Raw genomic sequence first — 14,887 nt, 5'->3', positions numbered from 1 at the left:
TTTGCCATCATATCATCATAAGAAATCTGATCAGATCAGAGTTGTCTTTGATTGTTCTGTTGTGTATAGTGGGGTGTTACTGAATGATTACCTTTTGCAGGGTCCTGATTTTATGAATGGTATCAAAGATAAATGAAGCACAACCGGTGTATAGCAAAACGATATAATTTGCCGACGTTTCGAATTTCTATTAAGAAAAACTTCATCAGGGCATTATATGAAGAGTACACTATCGTATATATATAGAGTAGAAAAATAAAAAAGATAGTAAAAATTAAACGGCGTGAAAAACTGAAAAAAGGGACAATATGATAATAGATCCGAGTAAATAAGCGCAAGTTCAAACAATTACGCGACTATCTAAACAATGATTTATATACATGCGGGAACAATGTAGTTTCTTTATCGTTCATTGAATTTTTCTCTTTGTTCATATGATAAGATTCGAGAAATAGTCTTTTTCTGTAGTGAATTTCATGTTCCAATACCCTGCTGTTATCCCAATCAATGCTGTGATCAGTAGAAAGGGCATGTTTCGAAAGGGCCGATTTTTCAAATTTCCTTTGTTTTACATCACGCTGATGTTCTTTTTTTTCTTCTAGTTTCTAGACTTCGTTTCGTTTCTCCAATGGAAATAGAGCAACAATCAACGCATGGGATTGTATATACTACGACGTTTTTCTTGTTGGGGCAAACTAACTTTAAACCCCAAAACACAATTGGCCAACTACTTTTTAATGTCAAAGACCGTCCATGCCCCAACAAGAAAAACGGCGTGGTATATGCAATCCCATGCGTTGATTGTTGCTCTATTTACATTGGAGAAACGAAATCTTCTAAAATTTCTTTGGTGGGACAATGGGGACATTAAAAATGATGGTTTACTAGAGCAGGGCTTCCCAAACTTTTGAGCTCGCGGCCCCTTTTAATATATTAAAATTTTCCGCGGCCCTTGTTAGCGTTAATAATGCTAAACAGTTCGAAATATGTATTTTTGATGTTTTATTGACACAGCCAATTCTCAACTTCTGATAGGCCTACTCAATTACAAAAACAAACACATATTTATTCAGATCAACGTTACTCAATTATTCAGTGTAATGGGTGCGAATACTTTTGCTTCATAGCAAGTCCAGCCTTGACTTAATGTTTGTTTATGCAAGCCTAAATGATGAATTACGATGTCTGGCCACCGACGGCATGGTCCTTATCCGGAATTGTTCACTCTTATTGATCAAACGTAACATAAGACAGCGGTTTGTGTGGCGTCAAATTATCATGGAAAAAACTCATGACGCACCAACACGAAAAATATGCTGCCTGATAATAAAACAAATTTTGTCATCGTTAATATGTACTTATCTCCGCCTGGTTTTTCTTCAAAATGCTAAAAAAATCACTCATGTTCGATAAACTCGGTTCAGCAAATGAATAAACTGCAGCCTACGAAATTGCATCATGTAGGATTTACCGCTTCTGTTACCTAACAATATCCCGACGTAACCCGTAATAAAATGAATTTGTTTCGTATACACATCATTTGCAGCAATGAGAAACAATAAACATTTAGAATAAATAAAATATGTAATATATTTCGAGGCGCACTTAGCAAATCGCCTTCGGGAACCGCTAGCTTTACGATTAAAGCCGGCATTGGGCAAATCGGGTCTTACGGTCAGAATATGCATTGTTATGCAGGCGCGATGATTCTATCGTGTTTCCCCGAAAATAAAACCAAGCCTGAATTTTAGGAATTATTTTAATACAAGCGCTCCTCCCTAAAAAAACTTAGTGGATAGCGCAAGTATTTTTGACTTAATACCGTGCATCGTTTCAATTTTGCTAGGGCGTCGCAAAATTTCATGATTCGTGAAGCTTTCAAACAACCCATCTTCTACTTTATCAGAAAAAGGGGAAGATTATATCGATCTTACCTGTGGTGATGGTGTTATAATAAAAAAGTTTAATTCTGAAAACTCGATTCTCTGTAGATAAGATTATTTTTCTTGGTTTAAAAAGCGTTGCGGACTCCTCTCCCCTTTGCGATTTCGTATTTATATAAAGCAGGCTTTTTTACCAAGGCCCATTAAATATGATTTCACTGACTGTCGTTATGTCTTGTTTGTTCCTCTATATGAAACTCATTGCAAAAAAGGTCTTTTATTGAAAGGTATCAATACGTATTTTCACGGGTATTCGTAACTTGAGCATATTTTTGTAGGGCGTAACAATACAATGAAGTTCGAGAATCACTGAGTCGATAGCAGGCAATCATTTCTACTTTTTCAATGATTAATAATCTATATGTAGCAGTTATTTTAAATGAAGACGTGCTATTATAATTAAATGGAAATCAGTGTTCATATTTTGTATAATACAAAATCTCGTTATTCTCTTCATCTCCCCAAAATAAGCCATAGTGTTATTTTCGAAATAATTGAAGACACTGTCTTATTTACACAGTATGATGATGTGTTCACTAGGAATCGTGAAATTCTTATTTCACATTATTTTTAATAATTGTATTTCGAATCAAGAGTCTGGAAAAGTACAATAGATATATATAGTACTTTGTGTAAATTTGGTGCTCTCTTTGCGGCCCTTAAAATTCGTTTTGCGGCCCCTTCCAGGGCCGCGGCCCCTACTTTGGGAAGCCCTGTACTAGAGTATAGACTTAAAGTCTCGCATTAAAAACGACTGTGATGCTATTTAACGCGATAAATGTATTTGTTTGATGGCCATTCACTGTTCCCATATTCGAGATATGGTCGACATTGACACACGTAACGTGTTTCTTACATCCACCCTACTTCGATATTTCGTTTTTGTAGGTATCAATATTGAAAACAAGGCCTCACATTAATAAGATTTTGGGAAAGTTAACAATGTCTGTATCATTTTGTTGGGGAGATCTTAGTCGGACTGATGAGAGACATTCTTATACGGGCGTAGAAAAAACAATTGACCCAGCATTATTGCGACATACCGACATGGCAATTGTTTATGAAGTCAGACATGCTGCTCAATAGTGTCGTGCAGTGGTCGGCAAACTTCATGTACTTGCGGGCCAAATAAACACATTTCCGGTAGCGCGCGGGCCGCAATATTTTTATTTCCGCCTTCGAACAATCGCTACATTAATTTAACTTTAATGGCGCATTTGCATTGTTGCCCTTCTATTGCTGTGTAGAAAGCCTGCCACAATGTGATGTGTATGTGGCGTTTTTTAATATATTATCCAACAATACATCGTTTTTATTTACTTATTATCAATGTGAAAGATGATGTTTTTATGACAACTTGTCGTCCAAATGATGATCTGACAGGCGAGTACGAAATTTATTCTATGTGTAATGCACTTTTGCACTAACGCACAGGTGAGCTGTGGCGCAGTCCCGGGTCTCGGGGTAGAATTTTCGACGACTAGTTCCGTAACGAGTTTAACATTAAAACCCTTAACAACTGCGATGCTGACTGGGCATATCGAGCCGGTTTCGGGATGTGCAGGAAAGAAAAATATTTTTCCGTTTAAGCACTTTGGAATGCTCGACACTCGTCGCTCCGTTTCCCAGCCATTTTTAATTTTTAAAAATCAAAATTAACTCGAACGATATACAACCCACGCTACTTATTACCAAACAAGCACCGTACATCAGCACTTGTTACCACATAAATCTGTGTAGAGACAATAATAAATTTAGAATCATATTTGGTCTTATATATTAAATGTCGGGTCGTTCGAGGGCGCAACAACTTAGCTCACAGTCCGCATTCGGTCCTCAATTTTGCCGACCCCTGGCGTAGTGTTTGTCTGGTTTACTGTTGTGTTGGGTGCTGTTTTTTAGTCGTAGGGTTTGTGGTTAGATTGTAGAGGTTTTATTACGGCCTTGTCTGTTTTTGTGTCACCTCTCTGCGGACCGGCAGTAAACTTTCCGCGAACCGGCGATTGCCTACCCCTGCGCATAGTGGATAATCTTAAGGGTCACCACTGAATTTCCAAACTTTAATATTTGGTAATCTTTGGGTAGAAAGCAAACTCTGGACAAGATCATGACCTGACTGGTTTTACTTGCTTCATGCAATTGTTCTAAGTTCGATTTGGCAGAAATTTTAAAAGTGTCATTTTCCTTGCTTGATTTTCTTCTACCAGATAAATTACGTGATCTCGTCCCAAGGTTCTTTATTGATCTCAATTCCTCTTCCACTTTCTGCGTCAAGTGTTCAATCAGACTGTTGATTTCGATACGTGGATTCTCGAAAAATTTCAATTCATCGCGTGAAATACAATTTTTCATTACACGAAATATATGCTCCAATGAGCTCTAATTATTATCAATAACTTTGACAAACATGTGTTTAATTTTCTGTGTATCATCACAGCATAAAAATGGCTTTTTTTACCTTGCAATGCTTCCCTTTAGAATTTCCAGCATTTCAACAACCTTCATTTTATCACCTGCAGTAATCTTGACAACAGCAGTTTTCTGTGGGTGCTTGCTATCTTCGGCTCTGGTTGTTTCATTTCTGAATTTCCATCAGTCAAGGGTTAGGTGATAAAATGTCTACTTCAGTTTTGCCACTCGTACTGGTGCTTGCTGGATGAATAATTACCTGACGCCATGATCAAAAGCGTCACAACTGGGGATTAGATGTACAGTGTTCCAATGTACTGATTATTGCACTGCCGCCTCACACTACAATTCGTCACCGGTTTATGAAATAATTGTTATACTGTATCGTACTGCAACAAGCCACCGGGTTCGACAATTAATCGATGTATGGCCCCTTCATTTGCCACCCAGCTTGAAACTCAATTACTGTAGTGTACTGCAATTTGTTTCCCGGATACAATTAATTGTTGTTCTGGTGTACTGCAGTTTGTTTTCTCGACTTTAATTAACCACTAATTAATTACTGTAGTGGTGGTGGTTACGCTGTGCCGACTCTAAAACAGTGTCCACTTGGATCACAGTGTGCCAAAGATGTTGATACTATAAATTAACTTGTGGACGCGGTCTTTTTATTATTATGCTCTGACGGGACGGTACCTTCAGGAACGAATATTACAGCCTGTGTTCTTCAAATCCCCATAAACAACAGTCTACTTGACGGGATACAATCAAATTTATTATAACTTTAAAACGTGTAACAGTCGCTCAAAAATTGCAAAATTATTATTAATAATGCAATAATAATAGTTATTATTATTTTTGGCGTTACACAACTTTAACGTTGGTTTGCTTTGTTTTCAGTGTGATATATTACTAATATATATATACTATGAAAACTTTTCAAATGTTTTCAAATATTTGCTGCAAACAATAACTGGTATAGGCAGGCGATTTTTTAGTAATTTTTACGGGTCCATTCAAATTTTAAATTAAGTGCATCTATATCTTTCACAAGTGCAAAGACTCCTTTTTCTCCTCAAGTTTATTCAATCAGACTCATTCTATATTCCAAATACTTATACACAAACTGAATGCAAACATGTTATCATGCTTTATAGTACGGTATTATGGTAATTGAGAACTTTGCGCAACGAATGCAAGGTTGCCACCAACGTTCGGAATGTCATCATGTAATCAAACTAAATCTTCTTTTTTTATTAGAAGTAATAAATTTTACTTATGATTATGAGTAATTACTTTGGCTACGCTAGCGAGAATAGCAAGCCGTATGCGACAGATTTAATTATGCAGCTACGCCAATTATTTTAGAGGGAGAAAAGTACTAGGTATCATTAAATATTATAAGAATCTAGTAGCTTTTGTTTATTGTATCCAAAGTAAAAAAAAAACTTACAAGTTCATTGTCAAATTAAAATTAATGGTACATATTTATTTTTTAGATCAATACTTTGTACCTAGAAGACAACACTATGGAGCCCGGAGCATTCCATAAATTCGCTCAAGTGGCCTCAATTGTTGAAGCTAAGCTACTCCAGTTTGTTGTTTGTAATCTGACGATTGAAAAACTGAATGCATTTGCACAAGGAGTAACCGATTTCGGTCTGAAAGTAAGAAGTTGGAATAATGCTGTTAAAATTTTCTATTTTTGAATAGTTTTGATAATTAATTGTATCAAAGTGTATTTTTATTTGTATTCTCTGTACAAGCGTGCTTTTAACGAATATATATTAAAATGTAAAATGCAAGGTAAATGTATGCGACTGAACTCTTCAGAAAGACTGTGCAACTCAAATATATTTATTTGTGACAATGTCCTGTGAATTTGGAATAGATAAAAAAGTTGGCTATTAAATAGGCCAATAGTATTATGCAAAATAGTTTGCAAACAAATTTGCAAAAAAAATCGTCAACAGCGGTGTGAAAGTCATGTGCTATTTCTCTGTAGCAAATTCGCGAATATGCTATATCTCGAACCTAGCATATTTTATCAGCTCTTCAACATATCGTCTTTTTTACATTTTTTTAAACTTTGTAAATTTTATTGATTTCGTATTTAATCCCGTATTCCGGATTCCCTAAGAACATCTTTTGACGCTGAAAGCTGGTTTTTTGACATTCCGTATGAGATATGCAACTTTGACTCTTCATATCTCACGAACCCTATGTTATATGTGGACGTCGTTTGAAAGAAAATCTCTAAGAATAAATATAATGATAAATTAAAAATAAAACGTCGTGATTATCGTACAAAAATCTGCCAAATTGAAATGCTCGTTAAACTTCTGAAAAGATACTAAATTGAATGAAAAAAAATATTGTTCTCGTTCTCGTTTTAACCTAATACAATATTGACACATTTGTAGAGGTGGAAGATAGCTTTCAAATGATAATATTAGATTGAATTTAATATGAACCAGTCAAATTGTGTAAGCAATATTATTCAATGTTTCTTACGTCGCCATATGTCCGCTGCGCCAACTTGAGGCAAACAATGACGTTAGGCAATTACTTCGATAAGCCATTACGTCGTCACGTAGTAGCTATACGTTTCTTGCGAAAAACACATACCGGTTCCGTTTTCCCTCCTCAATATAAATTCCCTTTTGAGAGATCTGTAGATTTTGCATTCCACGTTGTTATGTAACAAAACGGCAACAAAATTGAATATTGAATATTTTTAGTCAGACGAATGAGGCTAGACGCAATGCGTAAGTTCGAATTTAGGTCGCTATCAAGTTGTTGGTCGCAAAATAAAAAATACCATATTCTTTTTCTTTTCACGGATCAGAGTACGATGTTTCTTGGATCAGTATCATAACAATACGTCATGCCCAAGTCGGTATTACGCTTCCTAAGCATATTGTTGCATACGCAACATTCACATATATGTCTGAGGGGCGTAAGTATGGTACCATTTATAGATAGCGGGTGAGAGGAGGTGTGGGAGATGTATACTTCGCCGGATAAATTGTCTAATTTGGCATAATAATTCCCTCCAGCCCTGCTGAAGCTCATGTAGTTATAAAGATTTGTCGGTGGAAGCACACATGTCTATATGATGAGTAAAGCTCTTTATTACCCACTGCTGCACTGCTTTTATGCAAAAATCATTTATATATCTATTTTAATTATCCAGTTTAACTTTGGTCTTGATAAATTCCGATTTTATTATAGAGAATATCCTGAGAATGGTTAGCATGTTTAGATCTTGTAAGTGTTTTTTTTTATCACATCCAGTCGTAATATGTTCAAATTTCGACCCGTTACTGCTCGCAGGAATACCTGAATGTCATTAGGAACGAGTATAAATTACCATACTCTCCTACTCAAGCTTCAGCACAATGCCTATGCAAACGTAGGAGAAGGACGCAGCCAATATGCCATCACGTGAACCAACCTGCAACGGTGAGGAGTCCTGCAATCCTCATGAAAATTATCCCATTTGTCATGGGATTCGAAACCGGGTCGGGTATGCCGTTAGGCAAGATAGGGCCTTGAAAATTTGAACTATCATTTATTTTTTATTACTTTAACCTCTTTAAAATACGGTATTCAAATTAATTGAACAGTTTCTACCGGAATAATGCCTTTTTTAATAAAAAAATATATATTAAGGTATATATACTATAACTAATTCATCCACGAAATAAAATGGTATGTAATATTTTCTAAAGCTTTCACTATTTAGGATTTTATCGAAAACGAGTATTATTATGTAGTGTTGTCGCAAAAATAAAATATTTAACGACTTTAAGTATTTAGACAGGGAGCTGCTGACCATGGATTGAAAGTTAGGAGATGTAAACTTGTTAACAAAGTTTTTTTATTACGTTTATGTATTATTAAATGGGAATCACATCAGATGAGTTTCAAATTACACTTTCTTTACATACAAGTATTTATCATGAGTATTTATTAAATTAACACCATGCTTATCAAGTATGATTGTAGTCATAGTTGATACTTATTAATCAATTCAAGATATTTGTTCCTTCAAATTATTGGATGAAGCATGTCGCGATATTTCGAAATGATTGGCGAATAAAACCACTCAGGTTTCTTTTCTTTAGTTCGGGTAGTTTTGTGCGATTCATGTATAACTAATTATGAGAATGTATTCAGAGACTGATTAAGCTAATAAATACACCTTTGGACGAAACTTTTTATATTTAATATAAAAAATAAATTACATTTTAAAGGGCGCGCAATGATAATGTTTGTAATATTCTATGGTTATTCGATGATACAGAGGCATTACAATTATCATTTTTATAAAAAGTAAATTTAATTTTGTCGCTATCATTCTAAACTGGTTGAACTTTATTAATTTTTTCTATAACTCAATAATCGACCATTTTTTGTGATCCCATGGACCCCATATACTGTGATCCCCTTGTTTTCACACACTGACTTAAAATGTACGATTGTGTGTACGGATTTAACGCATTATAAAAACTCGAGATTATATTATATCGAGATATATTATTATTATACGAGAGCCATAAGCCTGATTAATCGTAGGTTGGTAAAACTTGAATTAGTGATAAAATTATGTAAACTAAAATATCTGTTGTACGTTTATTGTCTGTAGTAGATATTTTAGTCATTGAATATACTTAATAAATAAATATTTCCGAAATAATGTTAAAAACTGAAGGTGTATTGATAGTTTTTTCAATTCCCCACTTTATTACAAAAAAAGGAAATTGCTATGGTTTTTGTCATTCCTATTAATGCTATATCATTAACCAACGTGTACAAAGAAAAATATCTGGGAATTCTTAGCAAGGAAAGTTGAGATTTGAAAGACATAGATTTGCGATTATGCGCTAGATCAGGATCACCAAACTTTTTTAACCGCGGGCCGGGTATGACTCAAACTGTGTTGAAACGGGTCGGACAAATATTTTTGTCCATGAAATACAATAAATTCACGAAAGTTGGGAAATCTATTCAATTTATTCTACAATATATATTCTACATTTCTGAGGACTTGAATATTAAATTCTATCTATATCGCTGAATAGAAATCGAGAACATCCTAGGAAAACAAATATCCAAGATTTAGACAAATATCCTGAGTTTAGCTGTTATCAAAACGTTGCAGTCATGAATTAGGAATGTTACAAAATCCGCTATTTCGCGCCAAAAAATGTACGCATCACGTCTGCTAAGTACCGTTACGCCGTGTCGGGATACCGATGAGAGCTGAAAATCTGTCAGGATGACACAAGTGTCTGAGCGGATGCGAAAAGGCCCATTATTACATCACTTTTTTGCATATTGCTGATTGGCCAATGTTACGAAATAAACAAGGAAGACGATGCTCAGGAAAATTTCCCTTGGAAAATATCTTTGCCATTTTTGCGTGTTATTAAATATTTTTTTTGCAAACCTTCCTAGAAACGAAAAAAAGGAAAAAATATCAAATATTGGAAATTCTTGAAGTTGTAATTCGGCTAATGAAACAGTAATGTTCTCAAACTTATAGATGCTTCATTCGTCTTACGAGATTTGGCTTCTTTTTCCCAGTGTAATACGGAAACTTACTTTAAATAGTGATGTATTGAAAACATGAAAATTTCTGATAAAGAATTAAGGCAAGCCTATACATTGTTCGGATAATGATATCTCTACCTGAATAATCTATTTCGCAGATCGATAATATAACGGTATTTTACAAGAAAGTGAAATTATGGTATAATACTATCTCTTGAAAATATCTTAGTCGATTTGGGCAATTTAGGCAATCCCATCCATAAATTGTTCAGATAATCAACTTTAATCGATCCTAATCATGCTGGAAATGAAACGTTGCTACCAATATGGCTATTATATTCATTTAATCATTGAATATTCATTTTACAGATCGATGAATTAATCCTATCTGACAAGACCATGAAGGGTGAAGCATTCCACAAATTTGCTGAAGTTGTCTCAATTACAAATGCAGAACAAGTATCGTTCATCAACTGTAGTCTTACAAGTGAAAAACTGAAAGTATTTAGGCAGGGAGCTGCTGACCGTGGATTAAAAGTAAGGAGATGTAAACTTGTTAACAAAGTTTTTTTTATAATGTTTATGTATTTTTAAATGTGAATCACACCTGATAAGTTTTAAATTACACTTTCTTTACATACAAGTATTCATCATGAATATTATGAAGCATGTCGCGATATTTCGAAATAACTGGCAAATAAAATCACTGTGGTTTATTTTCTTCAGTTCAGGTAATTTTATAATGTTTATGTATTTTTATATGTGAATCACACCAGATAAGTTTTAAATTACACTTTCTTTACATACAAGTATTCATCATGAGTAATATGAAGCATGTCTCGATATTTCGAAATAACTGGCAAATAAAATCACTGTGGTTTATTTTCTTCAGTTCAGGTAATTTTATAATGTTTATGTATTTTTAAATGTGAATCACACCTGATAAGTTTTAAATTACACTTTCTTTACATACAAGTATTCATCATGAGTATTATGAAGCATGTCGCGATATTTCGAAATAACTGGCAAATAAAATCACTGTGGTTTATTTTCTTCAGTTCGGGTAATTTTGTGCGATTCATGTATAACTAATTGTGAGAATGTATTTAGAGACCGATTAAGCTAATAAATACACCTTCGGACAAAACTATTTTGAAAGCCAAATTTGATTGAACAACGGAACCATGATAATCAAAATTTCTTGGCTTCATAAGGATATATATTAAATATAAAAAAATATTACATTTTAAAAGGCACGCAATGATAATGTTCGTAATAATCTCTGGTTATTCGGTGATAAAGACATTGCAATTATCATTTTTATCAAAAGTAAATTTAATTCGGCCGCTATCATTCTGAACTGGTTGAATTTTATTGATTCGTTTCTATATAATGGGTATAAAGCTCAATTATCGACCGATTTTTTTGTGACCCCATGGACCCCATATACTGTGATCCCCTCTGTTTTTGAACACTGACCTAAAATATACGATTGCGTGCGCCGTTAACGGATTTAACGCATTATAAAAACTCTATAAATTTTACGAGAGCAAAAAGCCTGATTAATCGTAGGATGGTAAAACTTGAATTAGTGATAAAATTATGTAAAATAACATATTTGTGGTACATTTATTGTCCGTAATAGATCATTAAATATACTTATTAAATAATTATTTCTGAAATAAGGTTAAAAACTGAAGGGGTAATGAGTGTTTTTTTCAATTCCCCACTTCATTACAAATAAAGGAATATGTTGTGATTTTTGTCATTCTTGTCAATGCTATATCATTAACCAACGTGTACAAAGAAAAATATCTGGGAATTCTTAGCAAGGAAAGTTGAGATTTGAAAGACCTAGATTTGCGATTATGTGCTATATCAGGTGAGCTAGATCACCAAACTTTTTTAACCGCGGGCCGGGTATGACTCAAACTGTATTGAAACGGGTCGGACAAATATTTTTGTCCATGCAATACAATAAATTCACAAAAGTTGGGAAATCCATTCAATACATTTTACAATATATATTCTACATTTCTGAGGACTTGAATATTAAATTCTATCTATATCGCTGAATAGAAATCGAGAACATCCTAGGAAAACAAATATCCAAGATTTCTATATCTAGACAAATATCCTGAGTTTAGCTGTTTTCAAAACGTTGCAGTCATGAATTAGGAATGTTACAAAATTCGCTATTTCGCGCCAAAAAATGAACGCATCACGTCTGCTAAGTACCGTTACGCCGTGTCGGAATACCGATGAGAGCTGAAAATCTGTCAGGATGACAAAAGTGTCTGAGCGGATGCGAAAAGGCCCATTATTACATCACTTTTTTGCATATTGCTGATTGGCCGATGTTACGAAATAAACAAGGAAGACGATGCTCAGGAAAATTTCCCTTGGAAAATATTTTTGCCATTTTTGAGTGTTATTGCGGGCCGGATAAAATGACGCCGCGGCTGAATCCGGCCCGTGGGCCGTAGTTTGGTGACCCTCGTGCTAGATTATGAAGGATGAATACGGTTGAAAATTTAGATCAAAGACGAGTCCAAACGTAAACGCTCTAGATCAGTGGTTCTCAACCTTTTATGGCTCGTGGCCCCCTTCCGGCACTTTTTTGCACTCGTGGCCCCCCTGTTCGCCATTCCGAAAAACTGAACGTGTTGGATTGTATTATGTTTTACAACCTTTTATGTAATGCAAAAGCAAACCACAGACATGAAAGTGGAAGCTTTTCAAAATACTGTCAATGGGAATCTTGCGCTTGGGACTGTCTGACGAGGTTCCTTATATTAGACACCGTCTTTGATATAGCCAGGCAAATGTCCCTGTCGGCATCAAGACGGTTTCTCAATTTTGTTTTGATGGTAACAAGATCAGAAGAACCAGATTCGCAGAGATAAGTTCTGGCAAATTGATCAATGAGTGAAGAAACTTTAGTGGGTAAAAATCTGATACGATACTTCTGGCTGCATTCAAGAGCGGGCTTCTTCTCGAAACCGAACTTGGCCAATGTTGATTTCTTGTCAATCCATTTCGCTTCGCAGTCAAGAAACCGATGTCGACGTTTTTCACCTGAGGATGATTTTTGTCACAGTGGTTCCGGGGTTTAGATGGACGTAATTATTCATTGCTTATTGAGCTTATTTTCTATCATCTCTATTTACTTTGGTAAAGCCAAAGCCAACTTAACAGTCGTTCCATTTTCGTATTTTGGGCATTCGTAGGCTAACCATACGTCCCGGTTTAGCCGCGACAGTCCCGGTTTTAGCATGTTTTCCGCCGTCCCGCCGATAGAATCAAATGTCCCGGTTTTGCAGTATGACAATAATATTTCTATTTGATACTATTACAAAATTGTTTTTTATTTGTGACGGAGGCAGCCGATTTACCATTGATTTGAGTCTCTTTTTACTAGTTCAGATAGAGGAAAAAATACTTACCGGCCTGTCATGATATTAACCATGCGTTAATTTAACACCCAACTGTTGTGTCGTTGAATCATCAAAATGCCGGAAATAAAGTGCAAGTTTTTTATTGAGTTGAACGATTTCCATTATTTAAAGCAAAGACCAGTAGAGGATATTTTAATGGAATTTACAGCTAATTTTGATGCCCGTAATCTACCCACAATTACTAATCCCCTGGAATCGAATCGAGGTTGGCTCAGCTAATCCGCGCCGTCCCGGTTTTTTCCTTCAGATACATGGTGGGCCCAGGCATTAGGAATTTACAAATGGGTTTTTGCGTGTATAATGAACGTTAGCCAAGGTCATCTCGCAGTCTAGTGAAGACGGCCTACTGGCGAACTCCTTTGATTTGTAAATTCCAAATCCCATTATGATCAAACAATTCACGTAGGTGAATTCACACTACGATCGCAAGTAACCTATTCCTGCAATGAAAGTGCGGTGAACGCCTGAACGAAGAATTTTATTTTAAAATTATAGTATGCAAACAGGGTCGCTGTATGGATCAATTATTAGCCTTGTGTCGTGACCCCCTTGAACTGCCTCGTGGCCCCCTTGGGAAGCCCCCAGCCACCGGTTGAGAACCACTGCTCTAGATTCTATAAAATAAGGACGCTCCATTTCGACGACGCATTTTTTTGCATCGAAAATGCACATTTTGAGAATTATATATGTGCTTTTCAGCACTTCCTTTTATAAATTACAGTATAAAATATTTCATGAATAGAAAAAAATTTGATATACAAAAAACTAATTACAGGACTTATTCGGTATAAAAAATATTGATTATGATCCCGATTAAACTCTTCAAATCGATAAATGAAGACATGCTATCATGCTGCATCGTAAGGTTTAATGGTGATTGACAACTTTGCGCAACAGATGCAATAATGTGTCGAACGTTGAGAAGGTGTTTTGAAACATATTCTAGAGAGAACATGCACCATAGATTTCTGAATCGTTTGAGCGCAATTATATACAAGTTCAAATCTACACAAACTAAATCTCCCTTTTTTATTAGTCGTAATCAATAAATTATAGGATTTGTACTTATTTGAGGTAACCCTTTTTCTTATACTAATGAATATTTTGTTCGGCTATTCCTCACATTGTTCGAATCTTGCAGCCGTTTAGTATACTCCACAAAATTATTGTTCGCGACAAATACACATTTAAGTGATATTACCTTTATGCATAAAATACGTTGTATTCGAGGCAATAAAAGATAACAAGTTCATAATTAGAATAAAATTATTAATTTCAAATTTATCTCGCAGATCAATACATTGTACGTAGCCGACAAGACCATGGAGCACGATGAATTCCATAAATTCGCTCATCTTGCCTCAACTGTTGAAGCAAGAAAAGTGCATCTTGATGTCTGTAATCTGACAAGTGTAAAACTGAATGCATTTGCAGAAGGAGCAACTGATTTTAGTTTGAAAGTAAGAAGTTGGAATATTATTCTTAAAATCTTTTTATTTTCAAATATTAATCGTATCA

The 14,887-nt window shown here is 35.0% G+C and overlaps 1 protein-coding gene across 6 annotated transcripts in view; it reads left to right on the top strand.

The window, feature by feature from the left end:
* The window catches only part of LOC144431963 (uncharacterized), an 84,264-nt gene that overhangs the window by 22,460 nt on the left and 46,917 nt on the right, over window positions 1–14,887 (top strand). For 5 of the 6 annotated variants that reach the window (XR_013480312.1, XM_078119857.1, XM_078119863.1 and 2 more), the window contains exons 18-20: window positions 5,852–6,019; window positions 10,281–10,448; window positions 14,662–14,829. Coding sequence is in view for 5 of the 6 variants with exons in the window: in XM_078119857.1 (XP_077975983.1) it covers window positions 5,852–6,019; window positions 10,281–10,448; window positions 14,662–14,829 (504 nt within the window). In the remaining variant the exon portion in view is untranslated. The remainder of the gene's footprint in view (window positions 1–5,851; window positions 6,020–10,280; window positions 10,449–14,661; window positions 14,830–14,887) is intronic. The other variant, XM_078119867.1, reaches the window with a different exon arrangement.

This window comes from Styela clava, chromosome 2, assembly GCF_964204865.1.
Source record: "Styela clava chromosome 2, kaStyClav1.hap1.2, whole genome shotgun sequence".
In the NCBI taxonomy this organism is placed as follows: domain Eukaryota; kingdom Metazoa; phylum Chordata; class Ascidiacea; order Stolidobranchia; family Styelidae; genus Styela; species Styela clava.
Note: the sequence above shows the minus strand (reverse complement) of the source record. Positions and strands in the feature narration are given on the sequence as shown.